Source organism: Podarcis filfolensis (genome assembly GCF_964270895.1).
Source record: "Podarcis filfolensis genome assembly, chromosome: 13".
Classification (NCBI taxonomy): domain Eukaryota; kingdom Metazoa; phylum Chordata; class Lepidosauria; order Squamata; family Lacertidae; genus Podarcis; species Podarcis filfolensis.
Window position 1 is genome coordinate 14713658 of NC_139615.1, and position 18954 is coordinate 14732611.

Sequence of the window (18954 nt, forward strand, 5' to 3'; positions counted from 1 at the left end):
AGACACACAAGTCCTTTTCAGAGTGCCTTGATTGGTTGGGTGATGTGGAGAAATTCAGGATGGTTGATCTACTGATGTACCACTCTAGATCCTTCCATGGTTCCTTCCAAGTCTCCTAGTTAAGGACATTTATCTTCACTTCTACAGAACTGCAACAAGCAATACAGATGCAAGAGTTCAGAATTTTAAATGGACAAAGAAACAAAAGGTTTAGAGATCTTCGAAATGCAGGCAGACGTCATCCAGGTGTATATCCCTTTGCAGACTGTGGGTTTAACCACATGGGCATTTAATGTGTATTTTAAGCTGGGTGTGTCTCAGTTCTTTGGGTGTTGTCCACTTGAGGTTCTACCTCTCCAGCAGCTTTTTCCACAGTAAATTATTTTCTTCCCAAATCAGGGAAAATCCAGTAAGGGAAGTGTATCAAATATAAAATTGTTGCCTGACTGTGAATATCACAGAGTTCATTCTGTGGGTGGGTGGTTTCTGGTGACATTTTTTGTGGCGCCATTTATCTCTCTGCTCTCTAGGTCCGTTGTGTTTTCATGTGAGCTACATATTATAGAATTGTGAGGATCCTCTAGTGTCTAGTCCAACCTATGCAGCTGTCCCACACAGGGATCAAACCTGCAACCGTGGCATTATCGGCACCATGCTCTTTACCAACTGAGCTATCCAGGCTCAGTTAGTATATGCTGACAAGTCCTCACTCCTGTCAGCAGTCATGTGGCAGCATCCTGCACTAACTGCAGCCTCTGGATAAAGTGTGAGGGATGCCCCACATTCTTCATCATCATCATCAACAACAACAACAACAACAACAACAACAACAACAATATATTTATATTTCCACAGCCACTCTGGGTGGCTCGCAACTGAATATTAAAAACACGATAAAATATCAAATATTACAAACTACCCTAAACAGGGCTGCCTTCAGATGTCTTCTAAAAGTCAGATAGTTGTTTATTTCCTTGACATCTGATGGGAGGGCGTTCCACAGGGTGGGCACCACTACCAAGAAGGCCTCTGCCTGGTTCCCTGTAACCTCACTTCTCGCAGAGTGTAGAGTGCATTGCAGTAACCCAGTCTTGAAGTTACCAATGCATGAACTACTGTGGCAAGGTTTTTCCGGTACAGAAATGGCTGTAGCTGTTGAACCGGCCACAGTTGGTAAAAGGCATTTCCAGCCACTGAGGCTACCTGAGCCTCCAGTGACAGAGCTGGATGGAGAAGCACCTCCAAACTGTGAACCTGCTCCTTCAGCGGGAGTGCAACCTCATCCAGGGTAGGCAGCAGACAAATTTCTCAGGCGCAGGAGCTATTCACTCTGTCTTTCCAGGATTCAAGCTCAGCTTGTTTTTCCTCAACCATTTAACCACTGTGTCCAGACAATAACCCAGACACTGAGCAGCTTCTCAGATGTTCAGATGTTTTGGAGAAATAGAGCTCAGTGCCTTCAGCATACTGATGGCACCTCGGCCTGAAAATCCTAATGCCCACTCCCAGCAGCTTCATGTAGATATTAAATAGCACTAGATATAAGATAGGGGCCCCTGTGGCACCCCATACCGTAGCTGCCAGGGGGTCGAAAGGCACTCGCCCAATGCTACTCTCTGGCTCGGTCCTGGCAGTAGGCTTGGAACTATGGTAATACAGTGCCCCCGATTCTCATTCCCCAGGAGGAAATCATGGTTGATGGTATCAAAAGCCAGCAAGTGATCAGGAAGCAGGAGCAAGGTAGCACTTCTGCTGTGTCACTCTCCGCAAAGCTCATTCGTCAGGGTGGCCAAGACCCACTTGGGGGCTCATCCACATTTCTGCTTGTGCCATGATTAAACAGCACAGGTTTAAGCAGTTTTCCACTTGACCAGTGCTTCCTAGGCATGGAGCCAAGTGGTTTCCCACTTGGCGCACTCCTTTCAAAGGGCAAGCCCCCTTTAGGTAGCAATAGAACAAATAGCAATCCAGGGAACACTCAAATTTCCATTTGCTCCGATTTGAGCGCTAAAAAGAGGTTTTCCCCAGGGGAGAGCTGCAGGAGAAAAGCAAGTGTGGATAAGCTCTCAGTTCTCTAGTAAGAACCCATATTGGAAAGGATCTCCATAATCCATATCCTTCAAGAATGCTTGCAGCTGCCCCACTACAGCCCTCTCCACCACTTCCCCCCAAAACGGGATATTTGCAACTTGCTGGTTCCATTCCAAACCATGGCTGTCCTCATCTCTCGTTCCAGAGAATGCAAAAGAGACAGTGTCGACACCAGTGAGTATCGTCTGATTCATTTTGTTTTTTTTTCCATAAAATATTTATTGAGGTTTTCAAAAAAATTTTAAAAAAAGACAAAAAAAACAAAACAAAACACACACACACACAAAAAAAAACCCAAAAGCAAACATATATCTTTCATTAACATTTTTCCTTGACTTCCCCACATCTCCTCTTCTTGTATTCCAATTCAATTTTTAGTTCAACAAGTTCCTATCCCCAAATTTTACCTTATTATATTTAAATCCTTTTGTTTAACCAATTTTGACATAAATCTCAATCTTGATACATCAAATCTTATTCTTAATACCTTTTTCTAAAGTCGACCCCCATTCCATTTCACGATTTCCCCATTTTAATCTAAAATAGCAAAACAGATTATTTACAAGAAAGAATATATTTATACCGCCTTTGGATACCCGAAACCCCACTCCCCACTTTTCCCGGTTTCAATCCCCAACCAATGTCCATCAATCCATCTGGTATCAGCCTGGTGATCTCACATCCGAGGCCCTTAAATCTCTTTCCTTTCCTCTCTGCCGGTTTTTCTGATAGTCCTTTATGTTAAACGCCAGATCTCGGAGAAGCTCTGTCCCCATAAGGTCCATACTTCTTCCTGCCAGGCCACCATATTTAAAGTTGTAATCCAAATCTTGTTTTTTACTTCTTTTAAGACCAAATGTCCCAAAGACTCCTGCTTCCACTTTGGTCAAATTTGTCTTTCCCTTTAAGTCCATCTTTACAGGCCTCTGGCCTGCCAGGTCTCCATATTTATGATTGTAATCCAAATATTGTTTTTTGCTTCTTTCTTTGATCCTCTGCTGCATTATAGCTCCTCCTTCCTTTCCCTCTAAGTTGTCATATGTAGCTTCTTCAAATTTCTCAAGTTCCTTTTCTTGTTCAGCTGCAAGAGTTTTTAGTTCAAGGGCACAGTCTTTTTGTTCTGGTACAGAAACTTGAGTCAAGTCCCTTCCAATTTCCACAGGTTTGTTTGCTTTTTCATTCAATATTATGACATTTTTAGCCAAAACAATGCTTTGTTCATGAAGTTTTCCCAGGCTTCGAAATATCTTCTCGAGTGCCGTCTGTATTTTTCCACTTACAGCCATTCTGTAATGTCCCAGAGCCCCCTCTAGGGGAGTACTGGTTACTTAGTATTCCTTCCAGTTGTAAATCCAAAAGTCCTTTATTTTCCTTGGTTTTCGACAATTTGTCACCTATATGTAACCAATATAACCAGCCGAGGCAATAGAAACAAAGTTCTCTCTCTTTTTTCCCTCTCAGCTTTGACAGCTAATTTGACAGCTGTCAAAGTCTTTTAAATCTCTCCAACAGGCTCCCTTGCGGATCGCTCCCGGGTCCTGGGGGAGGGGTATATCCACTTTCCAAATTAATTCTTATCCTCCAGCACATTCACTTATACTGCCAAAACGTGAAATTAATTACTTTTGACTTCCCACGAAGAAAATGTTCTTTTCAACCTTAGTTATCTAGTCCTTGCTTTAAAATGTTTACAAAAGGGGGAGACGGACTTCCTCTTTACGCCTTCCCCGCTCGTGCCGAATCAAAAAGGAGTGATTTTTAATGTCCAATTTCCGCAATACTCACGGGTTGTTACTTTTAGTCCAAATTTCAAAGGAAGAAGTCAGCGCTCTCCAACCATGGCATGCGGCTTCGCTTCGCGGAGACGGGTAGACAGCTCTCAGCTCCACGCCGCTCACCCCCGGTATGTTCCGGAGCCTTTAAAAAGGCTCCTTTGCAGCGGGGGGAGGACGCAAATGGAGCCCGCCGAGCCTTCAGTTCACAGGCTTCCCCGCCTGTGATTTTTTTCGGGTCCCCGCTTCGCCGTAGCGGTAGAACCCTAGCTCCACGAAGCAGATTTCCTCCGGAGATCGGAGGAAATCCGCCATTACAGTTGCTGGCGCTAACCGTCTGATTCATTTTGGAGGCTCTTGCAATTTAGGGTATCTATCTTAAATCACTTTTCAGTTATGATTATTATTTATTGAATTTATATACCACCCTATACCTGTAGGTCTCAGTGTGGTTCACAGAACAAAATAAAAATAAAAGGAGGGCCTCAGAAGGTGAATGAATGAATTTTATTATTACAGTCACAGACCAGTTCCGGCTCACTTACAGTATCAGGAAAATCATAAAACACAACAGGAATACATTGCATTGCAATTGGGTATAACAGAGACAATTCGGATACAGCGGCAGTTAAAAATATATATTAAAACTTGTTCATTAAAATATAACCTAAAATTGTCATTTAAACCCTTAATCGTTTTGGTAGTACAGCTTGTTCCCTAAGTTTTATGGCAGTCGCACAGAATTTGGCCACCCTTAGCGTGATCTCTAGATCCTTGTCCTCTACCAGGAGTTTTAGACATTGAAGTTTGGACCCATTTGGAGATTTTGTATAACAGGAGTGATAAATACCGAGCTTATATCCCCATAGAAACGGCAGCGTAACAAGACATGAGAGACAGTTTCTACCTCCATCAAGCTGCAGGGGCAGACTTGTTCCACATATGGTTTACCCTCGAATCTGCCCTGCAATAAGCCAGATGGCAGCACGTTGAATCTAGCGAGGGTAAATGAACGTCTGTATTTGGGTATTTGTAACTGTGGGTATTTGTAATTTTGACAAATAATTTGCTGGGGTAAATCCTCTCCAATTATCTTTTATAGCTGGGTGTTCATCACGCTCATGTGGCTTGGCAGTGCCACATCCCAAATTCGTTGGTGGATTATTGCTCTAGCTTTCTCATAACCTACAGCTATCAGGACCTGTGGGGAAAACCCCAAGGTAATATAGAAGTTGAATAAAGTAGGTGCAAGGACGCAGCCTTGTTTAACACCATGGGAGGTTTGGATTTCCTTGGATAAACTCAGAAGGTGATCTCAGGGTCCGGGTAGGTTCATATGGAAAGAGGCGGGCTTTGAGGTATTGCGGTCCTGAGCTGTTAAGGCTTTATAGGTCAAAACCAGCACTTTGAATTGGGCCCAGACATTAACTGGTAGCCAGTGCGGTCAGACCAGCATTGGTGTAATAAGTTCAAACTGTCTTGCTCCAGTGAGCAACTAGATGGGAGGTAGATATTTGCAGCCCAGCATTTTGAATGGAGGGCTTAAAAACCTCAGAGCTTCTTAATTGCTAGAGAAGGCTCTGTGAGGTTACTTATCCTCTCCTCCTGAGAGGAAGTAAAGCTTTCTTCCAATTCCTCTCTTTCTTTGTCTCTCTCTCCTTTGTGGAACACGTGTCTGAGCTCCTCCCTGAACCCAGACTCCATTTTGGAACTGGCTTTGTAATTTTGTACTCAGTTAATTTGTCTACCTGCATTGCTTTTGCTGTGGCACACAGATCTGTGACTAAGACCTTGCATTATGGAAGTAGTAAACCTTTTAAAACTTGTGCAACATGTGGTCCAATTCATTGCCAGAGCAGTAGAGATGGGAGAGCACATTGTCAGTGCCTAATACTGGGATATTTAAAAGGCATAGCAACCTAAATTTCCTGTGCTTTGCAAACGCAGATACATAACTGAACAAGATTCTGCATGCTTTTTAAACTACCACTTCCACCCTCATGACTCTCATGAAAAGAGGATCAGAATCAATCTCCCTCCATTTGCAGAGGGCTGAGGAAAATGACAGTCCTTTCCCCTTAACTCATGGTGAGTTCCATGAGACGGCATTCCTTTTTCCTTACTCCTTCCCGGTGAGGGCAAGGAGCCTCTGTGCCTCGTTTCTGCAGTTGATGGCTCTGAGGACCTCGGCCGTCACCTGCACAGCATAATCTTCCAGGTAGAAACTCAGAAGGTGCTGGCTTAAGTCCACCACATCTGCCTTCTCCAGTGTCCCTAGGGGGATGTTGTCATAGCCCTCCCTGAGGGGGAACTCGTTGAGCTTGAGCTTGAATCTCTTGAGTTCATCCTCCCGCAAGTTCTCCAGCGTGGACATCAGGCAGTCTGTGATGGTCTTCTCCATTGCCCTACAATGTCACCCCCAGCAGCAAGGAAAAGCAGGCACAAAGCAAGAGAAGCTCAGCAAATGGACCTGGGAATGAGGCAGATCATTAGAAGATACTGCCAACTCCCACAACTAGGAATGACACTGAGGGGAGGGGGAGAGGTTGGCTGCTACATGGAGCCAAAATGGGATAAAGGAGGTCAAATGACCTGTATTTCCACATTATACTGCTGCCTGACCATTCTAGCACTGGGAGAGCCGAGAAGCAGAATTCCCTTCATCAGCTCTGCTATGAAAGGCCCACTCCATTGTGCCTGTTATGTTTTGCTGGAAGCCGCCCAGAGTGGCTGGGGCAACCTGGCCAGATGGGTGGGGTAAAAGTAATACAGTGATACCTCGGGTTAAGAACTTAATTCGTTCTGGAGGTCTGTTCTTAACCTGAAATTGTTTTTAACCTGAAGCACCACTTTAGCTAATGGGGCCTCCTGCTGCCGCCGCACCGCCACCACACAATTTCTGTTCTCATCCTGAAGCAAAGTTCTTAACCCAAGGTATTTCTGGGTTAGCGGAGTCTGTAACCTGAAGCGTCTGTAACCCGAGGTACCACTGTATATTATTATTATTGGTCTTTACTTTGCAACTGAGGCTCTCTCCTAGTGGAGTGTGTGTTCAGCCCCAGCTTTTTAATCTAGGTACCCAGCAATTTTCCTCTTGTTAATTCACACACACACACACACACACACACAGGTCACAGGAATTAATATATTTTCCCATCTCCTTCAAGAGAAAGTGTTAATCCCTACCTGCCTTCTGCATCACGGCCTGAGTCAGTTCTCTGGCATGGTGTATGGGGCAGTGAGTAGCCACAATCACCTGGAAAGGAGAGAGAGAGGATATGAATGAAGCAAGCAGGAACTATAAGAAATTGATGACGATGGGAGATGTGTTATTGGAAGCCCATGCACTGGATTCCTCTGACATGTCTAGATAGCTGAGTTCAGCCAAACTTTAAAAACCTAGGTGTTTTTAAAGATCTTGATCAGGCAGCAAAGAACATGATGAAGCCAGGTCAGCTTGTCTAGGAAGGCTCTTCCATGACATTACAAATGTTACTTTTTATTATTATTCTGCCATGTGTGTAGCGCTGTATCACCAGTTGCTCTGTGCCACCTTGGGAGGGAGGTGGGATATAAATACAGGGAAATAAAACTTGTTTACCTTGTAATGGGCGTAGAATAGAGGAATTGATCTGACCTGGATCTAACTCTTCTGCAAGAGAACAGGAAAGAGGCAATGTGACTGGGATGCCCTTTGCCATCCTGCCTCCCAACCTACAGTCCAACCTTGTGATCTTCCCTCGGTCAAAATGCACCTCGTTTCACATGGGCCTTCCAGATGAGTTTATTTGTGTGCTTCTCCACCAGCGTGAAGCTGAACTTCTCTTGCATTTGCTCAGCAGACAGCTCCACGTACTGCTGCAGCTTCTCAGCATCCAGGTATTGAAGCTTCACTTCCTGAGGGAAAGCGGGAAACCACTGTAGGTGTGAATGTGGCTTAGCCCCGCCCATGATCCCAACAGAGTCAAATTAAAGGGCGAGCAGGGGTCCTGCTTTAGTTCCTTCCCATTCTCATGCATCACCGCTTGGCTCTGCATTGACAGAATATTTCATCATCTTTGTGTCTCACCTCAGGCCAGATTGTGACGTCGTCTAAGGTCTGCACAAAGACGGGAGTGCCAATCTTCAGACTTTTCAGGGTCCCAGGGGGTTTCTCTATTCTCCGTGAATGGCAATTTGCTTCATGCTCATCCACAGCCTGGGAAGGGCAAACGAGGTCACTTCTGAGGCATGCAAAGAAGGCAGCAAGCTCCTACAATACTGGGTCCCTTTCAAATAGGGTGAAGGGCATTTGGAGCAGAAGCTCAGCTCTTTTCCTCGAAGCCCCACAACTTTCTTGGCACAGTTACAGTCGATAAGGCAGGGATAGGGAATCTGCTGCCTTCCAGGTGGTGTTGGCTTTCCTTCCGCCCCAGCCAGCATGGGGCAAGGATGGTGGATGTTGTAGTCTAACAGCACCTGAAAGGACACAGGTTCTCCATCCACAGGGCAAGGAAAACTAAACTGCTTTGGCACTAGAAACTATAATGGGGACAGGAGATTTATTGGCCACATGAGAAACTGAAGTTGGGGCTCTTGGATTGGCTACCTTGAACTGTGACACAGCAGAGAGCTACCAGCAACCCTGGGTCAGTCTCCTGATGAGACAATGCAGGAACCCACAGAAGGAATTATACTTCAATATTACCACGAAACATAAGGCAACATTTCTAGGAGCACTGAAATTGATAAGGCAAAATAACAGTGTGCTTTATCTCCAACATGCCAACATTGCAAACCAGGAGGGATGTTTTCCTCAAAGAGCTCATAAGTACAGTGGTACCTCTGTTTAAGGACAGTACCGGAAGTAGTGTTTGAGAACTTTACCTCGGTCTAAGAACAGAATCTGAATGGTGGAAGATTGTGTGTGAGATTGTATGGGGAAAATATGCAATAACAGATGCAATCTTGCTTAAAATGTATATAGGAAGTGCAGTGTAAGCGATGGAAGTCAATCAATGAAATTTTATTATTGAGATATTTGTAGAATAAATTTGGAGGAAATTCTTCCAACTTTTCTTCTTCTTTTTCTCCTTATCTTTGCTTTTTCTTTTTTCTTTTGTTCCTTTTCTTCTTTTTTGTTCTTTTTATATATGTGTGTGCTTATCTGAAATATATATGTATGTATGTATTTACAATATTTTGCTTATATTTTGTAATAATTGTGTTAAATAAATTGGAAATAAAATAAAATAAGGTCCCTTACAAATTTGAATAATAGGACTGATAACTAAAAAGGGGGGAAGCGTGCTCCATTTTAAGAACTGTTTCAGTTTAAGAACGGACTTCTGGAATGGATTAAGTTCATAAACCGAGGTACCACTGTTCCAAGTCTTTTGCTAAATGAGCTAAGGGGAATTTGCTCTTCATGAAATGTGTTTTCTCTGAGGGAAGCCCCACTGGCTTCAGTGTAGCATAAATATATTCCATTTTCACAATTTGGCAACAACTGCTAACTGGTTCTCTAGGCAAGACCTTTAGCCATTAGCAAGGAGACTGCCAAACAAATGAAAACTGTTTATTTCAATATTGGAAAGTTCACTTTTAGTAAACATCACTGTTGTTGGGAACCAAAGTAACCTCGTGAAGGGCAGCTGATAATCACATATCTGGTGGCATTTTCATGTCGGCTATAAGTTTGTGCTATAAGTGAGAGCTGGACCAAAAAGAAAGCTGATCGCTGAAGAATTGGTGCTTTTGAATTACGGTGCTGGAGGAGACTCTTGAGAGTCCCATGGACTGCAAGAAGATCAAACCTATCCATTCTTAAGGAAATCAGCCCTGAGTGCTCACTGGAAGGACAGATCCTGAAGCTGAGGACTAAACAACAACAACAACTTTGGTAAATTAGCTGAAGCCCAACTAAAGCAGTTCACTAACAATAGCACATCCTGGTGCATGATTTTTGCATTGCTATTGTGGTAGGATTAGTATGATCCAGGCAATCTGGAATGCAAATCAAACTTGGGGGTTCCCGCTTACCTTTATCAGGGAGGGGTCATTGGGTAAGAGGTATAGGTGGAATATTGGCATTTTGAATCGAAGTCTCTGATAGAGCCTTGCCACAGTGTTGATCTTTTGATTAAACATCTTTTTGAAAATGATTCCAAGGGAAGAGAACTTGGGGTTTTCCAGCACAACGTGATGAGGCTCCACTCGGTCTGGCTTCTCCAGATTCATCTCCCCTTTGATAAAATGCGCAATGTAGACCCTGGAATGGTCTTCAGCTAAAAAGGAGTGCAAAGGAAGCATAGATAAATGTGTTACAAGTGTGGACTTGAGTCTGGGGGACAACAGGGCTGGCCCAGCCCATTGTGCCACTGAGGCAAAACAGAAAGTGCCGTCCTCATGCTGCCTCCTCCCCAACCCCCAGCCGACACGGCCTCCTCCCGTGTCCTCCTCTGCTGCTCCCCCCTGACAAAAGACAAGAAAAGGGGTTAAAAAAGGAGGTCAAAAATAAGGCCTGCAGGGGGAGGAAGCCAGAGCAGGTAGCGGCATGGAGGAGGAGTCCCAAGCCTGCCACGCCTGAGGCAATGGCTTCACCTCCCTCATGGCTGGACTGAGTGACAAAGCTCATCACTTCAGCCTGCCTGTTTCATGCAAGTATTTATGTTGTCATCATCATTCTTCTCAATTAAAGTTTGTTTATGTCATTTTATGGAACAATATCCTCTCAAGGCAGCTTGCAAACAAAATATGATAAACCACGGGAAACAATGGGAATAGCACAGTTAAAATATATAGTGGAACCTCAGTTGTCGAATGTAATCTGTTCCGGAAGACCGTTCAACTTCTGAAACGTTTGACAACTGAGGCGCAATTGCCGGTCAGAAGAAATGTGAAAAAAAATGGAGAAAAGTACTTCAGAAGCCATTTGACTTCCAAGGTGCATTTGAAAACAAGCATTCACTTCCGAAATGATCAACTTCCAAAGCGTTTGACAACCAAGTTTCCACTGTAACACAAAAATGATACAAGACACAGGAAAGCCAGCACTATTGAGCCATGGAACCCCATAGCATTCTTTTCTTCTCCTGTCCATGAAAGTTATTCCTGTTTAGGATCTCCTCTTACGGTTATACACTTGGAAGATTTCCTTCCCTCCGCCCTACCTGAAAGAGACAGGAAGTGAGGGATGTGAATGGCTGTCACAGCCTCCACTACATCCACTTGAATGTTGAGCAGAGGGCCAGCGACATGCAACTCCTCAGTGTTCTGTACTTCCAGGAGCTCCAGCCACGAATCAAAGTAGTATGTTAAGGTCACAGCTTCTCTCACCTCACATATGAGATCCGTATCTAAACAAGAGAAGGAGCCAGCCTTTGTGGAGCTCACTCTGAATGGCACAAAGGGGAAGATGAAAGGGGAAGTGGGTTGAACATGGATGAAGAGAACTTCTTCTGCTGTTCTTATCAATTTTTCTTCAAGGAGACCCTTCATATGCCAAGTAAGGAGGTGAAAAGTTTAGGGAAGGAAATTGCCTGGGTAAACATCGCTCTGTTGCATTCAAGCATTTTGCCATAGAGAAACACTTTCACTAAGAGACGGCCTAATAAATAAAACACATTTTCTTCCGATACGGGAAAGGTGACTTTTAAATGCTCAAGTGGGTACAAAGTAAACTTGTGAGTAACTACTCACCTTGTTTTCACCAGTGTTTTGGTGTCTGTTAGCATTTCAGTGAAAATTCTCACAGCAAATATTCTACAACATGTACCCCTTTTTGCTCTAAAAACTGGACCTAGCCCCCCCAAAAAACTTCTTTCAAGTAATTGGAAGAGACTCAGGTGTAAAAAAGTGGACCAGTCACCATCACATCTAGTTTGCCCCATAGTCAGCACTCCTGTTTGTTATTTGAGTGGGTCAAGAGCTGGTGAAAAGCAGGATAGAATGCAGATGGGGAGCATTTATTTATTTGATTTAGCTTCCTTACTTGCTCTTTTCCATAAGGGCCCAGGGCAGGTTACAACAAGGAAATATACAATTATGAAAACAAAACATTTAGAACCAAGAGGTAAGGAGAAGTATAAAATCAGTTAAAAAACAGTTCCATAGTTTTTTTAAAAATATCTATATAAACATTTTTAAAATTCATATACAAAAGCATTTGAAAGTACTTCCAATGCAGGTGGAGACTGAGATGAAGATCTAAACTCTTTTTGGAGGAAGAAGGTCTTCAGAGCTACATCACCTGTCCAATGTGTAATGGGAGAGGATTCCAAAGGGTCAGAATCCCAAAATTCAAATCACAGTTTAAACTGTTCCCTGATGTGAGAAATCCTTAAAAGATCCAAGAGAAATTTCACACACCTGTATTTTTGGTGACCCCCTTCTGAGTCCCAAACAATGTCTGGTTTGATTTTTTCTGGAAGCTCCTACAAGAAAATGGTAACCATTAGTGTGGAGGGCAGATCTCTTTTCCCAACTGAAAACAGGGTATTCTTGTCTGTATCTGACACCCCTGAGCCTAGGGCTTGCCGATTGGAAGGTCCGTGGTTCGAATCCCCACGACGGGGTGAGCTCCCGTTGCTCTGTCCCAGCTCCTGCCAACCTAGCAGTTTGAAAGCAAGTAGATAAATAGATACCACTCTGGCAGGAAGGTAAATGGTGTTTCCACGCGCTGCTCTGGTTTCACCAGAAGTGGCTTAGTCATGCTGGCCACATGACCTGGAAAAACTGTCTGAGGACAAACGTTGGCTTCCTCAGCCAGTAAAGCGAGATGAGCGCCTCAACCCCAGAGTCATCTGCAACTGGGTTTAACTGTCAGGGGTCCGTTACCTTTTTAATATGTGTGAGACTGCACATGCACGCATCATGCCGAACCCAGAAGTGACTCAGAAATGCTGTAAAAAACACATACCTACACTATAAAAAATAATTTACTGGTAAGTTTCACCACACCACACCACCCCTCCTCTCCCTGACCTTAAACTATACTCAACTCTAACGTCTCATAAAAAATGTAACGGATCTGCTGAAAATACCGCTGAAACCCCCCCCCATGTAAATGGGGAATTGTCTGCATAGGACTGCTGCAACTCACACAAACTCAACAACATTCACCTTCCTGATAAGTAAGGATAATGGAATAAGTGTTCAGGCATTTGGAGCCAAGATGCGCTCAGAGAATTAACTTCAGGAGGCTGACACCTGAAGTCTAACACAAGCTGAATGCACATTAATGGCCTATGTTTAAAGCACAGGAAACTGCAGGAGGATTACAGGGGGAGGACGACCACAGCATGTGGGCCCTCTGTAAAATGGGTGCGAGGCACACTGAACAGGAATCACAGCACGGAAAGTCCACTGCAATGCCGCTGGCAATTCTGCAGAAGTGTGATGATTTCTTAGCACCAGGAGCCACCTGTCTAGAGGCAGCCTTTGAAGCTGAACAGCAAGTTCATTAATTAATGTACACATGGAATTAGAAATTCAGATTCAGAACCTTTGCTTTAAAAGTACCATTGGTGATGCAAATGATTAAAACTGCATCCTCTTACCTCACTGAGGCACCAGCTACCCCGGTCACTTTCCCCCGAACCGGCCAGGTTTTCCATCTTCATGCTTCCTCCTTCCTCTGCAAACAGGGGGGATTCTAACTGTAGCCCTGAGTGGCCAGGAGTCTGGACTGGATCTTGCCCTGAGCCTGTAAAAGAAATACAACTCTTTACCTGAATTGATTGTTGCAAGGAGGAAGGAGGAAATTGCATTGTCCTTGGACTCTAAGCCAAACTCACCACGTATTGCAAGCAGCAGATTCTGGATGGAACCCAGATGTTCCATTTCTACACATTCAAGGAACCGGCAACAAGCTTGCTCCCCCCTTCCCTGGATCATACGCAGCAATTTTTTACTTTTCTCCTTGGAGTCTTCCTCTGCTTCCAGCAAGTCCCAGAATTCTTTCCGTGTGATAATATAGCGAGAGTATAACACATGTAAAATGTCCCTTCCAAGAATCTCAATTAATTCTTTCCTTCCCTTGCAGATAATCTTCTTAGCAGAGATTGCGACTCCTTCCAGTGGCCTGTTGCAGAAATGTTCCATTTGTTTCAGGCATCAGGACAGGGGAAGAAAGCCTTAGAATCTGGTTAGGCTACAAGCTGGCCCTGAGGTTCCCCACGCCTGGTCTCCTGCCCTCGCTGACCCTCTTGGCCACCTGCAATCTGACTCTCATCTGCCGCCCGGAAAACATGCTTAAATAATCCGTAATGAAAAGAAACTAGGATGTGATTTGCCACCACTTTAATAACTGTCAAGTATATACCGTATTTTTTGCACCGTAACACTCGCTTTTTTCCTCCTAGAAAGTAAGGGGAAATGTCTGTGCATGTTATGGAGGAAATGCCTACGGGTGGCATGCCTACGGATTTTCCTCCTCTAAAAACTACTTGCGTGTTAAGGTCGGGTGCGTGTTATAGAGCGAAAAATATGGTATCTAGTCTTTGTGGTCCACTTTGCATCTTTCTCCAGGTTGTACCCCACTGCCTGGCCTTAGTGACATTTTCTGCTTGCAAAGCATGACCAATGGCCGTGCATACAGAAGCTTGAACTGGCTGACAGGTTGCCCTCTGGCCTCGCACCCAAGATTTCTTCAAGGATGAGTCTCCCCACATTGACCAGGAAACATCCTTGTTTCTAGCTGCATCACCCTCCCAAGGAAATTGCTAATGTTGCCTCATGCCAACTAACGTGATATGCTGCCAGACAGGAGTCCTAGCCCTTTCTCTGTAAGCTGCCAAACAAAATAGCAATGAACTTACCACACTCGTTTCTTTCCCACCTCTCTCTGCACTCTGTCCACATCAGCGGGCATGACCAGGTCATCTGCGAGTGGGAAAGATCCATACCAGTTGTTTATTCCCCCATAGTCTTATTTGTTTAATTCCCCCCCCAAAAAAAAACACATTTATTGGTGCGAAACTATTTATGTTCTTAATCTCCATCCAATACCCCAGGCGGGGGGGGGGGGTGTCACACTGACTCCCCACCCCAAATATATTTCCAGTGTGTATGGCAAGTGGGAGTGGAGTTGAATGCAGAGTCCATATACAGTGTAATTTCTGTGTTGTCAAAGCAGGCTTGACTGCATCCAAACCGCACGACCAGAAGTTATTCAAAGGTGGCAGAATTTATCTATGCAGCAAATGTTGGCCCCTTCCAATTGAGTAAACAACACAATTTCTCCTCCTTGAATAAGCTATGGTTTTGATTTTCAATTTTAAGCGATATATATTTTAAAGTAAAACTGTTACAAAAAATATTGAGGGAGTTGTAAATTATCTAGAAGAAACTATTTCAACTCACTGCACTGGAAATTTTTCAGAAATAACCTTTGTGGAAAATGCCATTTAATTTCCTGCCTCCCTCCTCTTCCTTTCTTTCACATAGTTTGGCTATTACAGTGGTACCTCAGGTCAAGAACTTAATTCGTTCTGGAGGTCTGTTCTTAACCTGAAACTGTTCTTAACCTGAAGCACCACTTTAGCTAATGGGGCCTCCTGCTGCCGCTGCGCCGCCAGAGCATAATTTCTGTTTTCATCCTGAAGCAAAGTTCTTAACCTGAGGTACTATTTCTGGGTTAGTGGAGTCTGTAACCTGAAGCGTATGTAACCTGAAGTGTCTGTAACCCGAGGTACCACTGTATTGGCATAGGCAGACACCCTTAACGGTATTTTGTGCCCCCCAAAAGCATTGGGCTGGACACAACTCAATGCCACCTAATAGAGGATGGTGAGCATATTATCTGAAGTGACCCTGAGCTTATTTTGGGGTACACATGTTCACTTCCTCTTTCTTTTTCTACATATTGAGGATATTTGGTGTGACCCAAAACTTCTTGCGGGTTTCAAATCACCACATAGCAATGAGCATTGTTCAAAACTGATGGCTGTTTATTCCCAAATTCCTTACCTTCCCTGTCTGCCTGCAGCTCACAGTTGATCGCTTTCAGAACTCTGGCCGTCACTTCCAAGGCATAATCCGGGCCATAGTAGACGAGGAGCAGCTGGCTGAGGTGCGAAACACTTGCTTCCTCCAGCAACTCCTTTGAAATATTCACAAAGCGCTTCTTGATGGGGAAATGGTGGAGTTTGCCCTTGAACTTCTTTAGCTCAGACTCCTTCAATATTTTCAGAGTGTTCAGTAGAAAGGTATGTGAAGGCCATGCTCTTCTCACTGTTTTGCATAATAATATTGATGGGGGCAAATCCAGTGAGCCCACCACATTTACCAACATAAAATACAGTATTTCCCCTTCCCCTTCCCTTCCTAGCAGTTTCAAAGTCATTCATTCAAGGTCGTCAGGCTGGGCTGACTGGGGAAGGGATGTGGCTGAGAGGCAGGCCACATGCTTTGCTTGCAGAAAGCCCCAGGTTCAATGCTGGACTAACTAGATGGACCAATTCAGATATTAGATGGGAGCTTCTGGTGTTCCAGAGGGTCTGGGAAGGCCTGCAAGCTTTCTGAACTTATTATAGGCCTGTTGTTAAATATTTGCAGTGCTGAAACAGGAGCGGAATAAGACTCTGCCTTCTGCATAGGACAAGCCGAACCCCAAGTCCAAAGGACTGAGGCAATTCCTTTCCTTCGTTTTTGCTGTTCTGTGTATCCTAAGGGTGTTGAAGGTATTTGTAATGCCTTAAGGAATAATAGTAACTCTTTACACAAGTCAGAGGTGCCAACTTGAATAAAACATTGGGGGAGGGGCAGGTAAGCCCCTCCGCGCATAATCAAGCACATGATGCTGTACACACACACACACACCATTTGAATGGGAATGCTCATCAAGTTGGGGGAAGAGGCCCCCCTCAAATATTTTATTGGGGGAGGGCGAAGCATGGGCGTAGCCAGGATTTACGGTATGTTAGGGGAGGGCAGGACTTTTGTTAGGGGGAGGGAGAACCGATCTATCTGTGACGCAATTGGTCAGTTAAGTATTTTTATTTATTGACTTGACTTGGCGGGGCGGCTGCCCTCCTGCGCCCCCCTGGTTATGCTTATGGCCAAAGACCTCCTTGGGCCCTTAGGTGGTTTCTGTGTACAGTGGTACCTAAGGTTAAGTACTTAATTTGTTCTGGAGGTCTGTTCTTAACCTGAAACTGTTCTTAACCTGAAGCACCACTTTAGCTAATGGGGCCTCCTGCTGCCGCTGCGACACCACTGCACGATTTCTGTTCTCATCCTGAAGCAAAGTTCTTAACCTGAAGCATTATTTCTGGGTCAGTGGAGTCTGTAACCTGAAGCGTATGTACCACTGTATCTGATTGCTATCAGCAGGCTTTGCATATGAAGGCACGCACAGCCAAGAAATCTGCTCCCATAGCAGACTCAACTCCTGGGACGATCAGGACGTACGCAGGTTTACCTGGCCTGGTGAAGGAGAGGACCAGGCTGCTCGCCTCGTCCTTGCCATCGATGTCCCTCGGTGCGTCGGCCATCCCGTCCAGGACGCAGTGTGGGAGCTGATCAACAGGTCTGTAAGGCGCCAAGCAGGATACGCTTCGGGGAAATGGGCATAGCCTTTCAGGACAGGGATCCCGCGGAGTTTGCCCGTGAACTTCTTCGGGTCGCCCTCGCCCAGACCCAGCAGGGTCTTCAGCAGCGGGCACGGGAGACCGAATCTTCCCGAGGGCGACTGGGCAGCGGGAAGGGGTAAAACCGTAGCTAGTTGCTGGCCCCTTCCACCAAAAGTCGCGAGGCTGCAGAGGTCGCAGCATCGAAAAACAAGCAAGGGAGGAAGGAAGGAAGTGGGCGGGGCTGCAGTCCTCAGAAAGCACCGTCGCTGCGGCTTGGAAACAGGGACCTACACCCACATCACAACATCTGCCTGATACGTCAGATTTTCAAATGTGGTCTTTTTGATTAGTTAAAATAGCACTCCTATCATACTATTCAGAAGCTGCTCAACAACTTTCCCACAAGAGCCTCATTGCTCCCTTGATGACACGCAGCACAGCATATGATTGCAAGCCATTGGAAGACTCTGATTCAGTGGTTGGGACATTTGCTTTGTATGCAGAAGGTCCCAGGTTCAACCCCTGGGGTCTCCAGCAAGGGATGGGACAGACTTTCTTGAAATCCTGGAGTCTCTTAAAGACAACTATGAAAAATGCTGGTCAGAAGTGAAAAAGGACCTAGAAATATGATCAAATTTGAAGCTTTCCTTGTTGGGGCGAATTGCGGCTATAAAGATGAATGTATTGCCAAGAATGTTATTTCTGTTTCAATCATTACAAGTTTTGGACAAAATGGACTGTTTCAAGAAGTGGCAGAGAGATATCTCTAGATTTGTCTGGCAGGGCAAGAAGCCCAGAATAAAATTTAAAATATTAACTGATGCAAAGGAAAGAGGTGGATTTGCCCTGCCAGAACTTAAACTTTATTATGAATCAGCAGCATTCTGCTGGTTGAAAGAATGGCTGCTTCTTGAGAACACAGACATTTTGGATTTAGAAGGTTTTAATAATGTTTTTGGGTGGCATGCATACTTGTGGTACGACAAGGTTAAAGCACATAAAGTATTTAAAAACCATATTGTCAGGAAAGCATTGTTTAATGTCTGGACAAGATATAAAGACTTATTTGAGAATAAAACCCCAAGGTGGTTGTCACCGATGGAAGCAAAGGCCCAGAAAAAGCTCAATATGGAGGCCAAGTGGCCGAAATATTGGGAAATTTTGGAGCAAGAAGGAGACAAATTGAAACTGCAGAGTTTTGAGAAATTAAAAGACAAAGTGCGAGACTGGCTTCATTATTATCAAATAAGAGAGGCTTATAATCTGGATAAAAAAATTGGCTTCCAGGTGGAAAAATCAAAATTGGAAACAGAACTGTTAGAACCCAAAACTAAGATACTTTCAAGAATGTATAACTTGCTGTTAAAATGGAACACTCAGGATGAAACGGTGAAATCTGCTATGATTAAATGGGCACAAGATGTTGGACATAATATTATGTTTGCTGACTGGGAACAGTTGTGGACCACAGGTATGAAATTTACGGCATGTAATGCCTTAAGAGAGAATATTATGAAAATGATTTACAGGTGGTACAT

The 18954-nt window shown here is 44.4% G+C and overlaps 2 protein-coding genes across 6 annotated transcripts in view; both read right to left on the minus strand.

Moving 5' to 3' along the window:
- LOC310748408 (uncharacterized protein) overlaps positions 1 to 17587 on the minus strand; it is a 77876-nt gene extending 60289 nt beyond the window's left edge. Inside the window, exons 1-13 of one of the 5 annotated variants that reach the window (XM_083584182.1) lie at positions 17197 to 17587; positions 15813 to 15929; positions 14663 to 14726; positions 13640 to 13926; positions 13403 to 13548; positions 12213 to 12277; positions 11015 to 11238; positions 9885 to 10129; positions 7933 to 8061; positions 7619 to 7760; positions 7465 to 7515; positions 7050 to 7119; positions 4352 to 6268 (exon numbers count right to left, since the gene is read on the minus strand). In XM_083584182.1, coding sequence (XP_083440308.1) covers positions 5983 to 6268; positions 7050 to 7119; positions 7465 to 7515; positions 7619 to 7760; positions 7933 to 8061; positions 9885 to 10129; positions 11015 to 11238; positions 12213 to 12277; positions 13403 to 13548; positions 13640 to 13926; positions 14663 to 14726; positions 15813 to 15929; positions 17197 to 17338 — 1968 coding nt within the window. In that variant the 5' untranslated portion in view covers positions 17339 to 17587 and the 3' untranslated portion in view covers positions 4352 to 5982. Of the gene's footprint in view, positions 1 to 4351; positions 6269 to 7049; positions 7120 to 7464; positions 7516 to 7618; positions 7761 to 7932; positions 8062 to 9884; positions 10130 to 11014; positions 11239 to 12212; positions 12278 to 13402; positions 13549 to 13639; positions 13927 to 14662; positions 14727 to 15812; positions 16077 to 17196 lie in introns of those variants that run through there. The other 4 variants (XM_083584180.1, XM_083584181.1, XM_083584179.1 and 1 more) reach the window with 4 other exon arrangements.
- Positions 1 to 18954, minus strand: part of LOC310748416 (uncharacterized protein) — a 376897-nt gene that overhangs the window by 16217 nt on the left and 341726 nt on the right. The gene's annotated exons all lie outside the window — the stretch shown is intronic.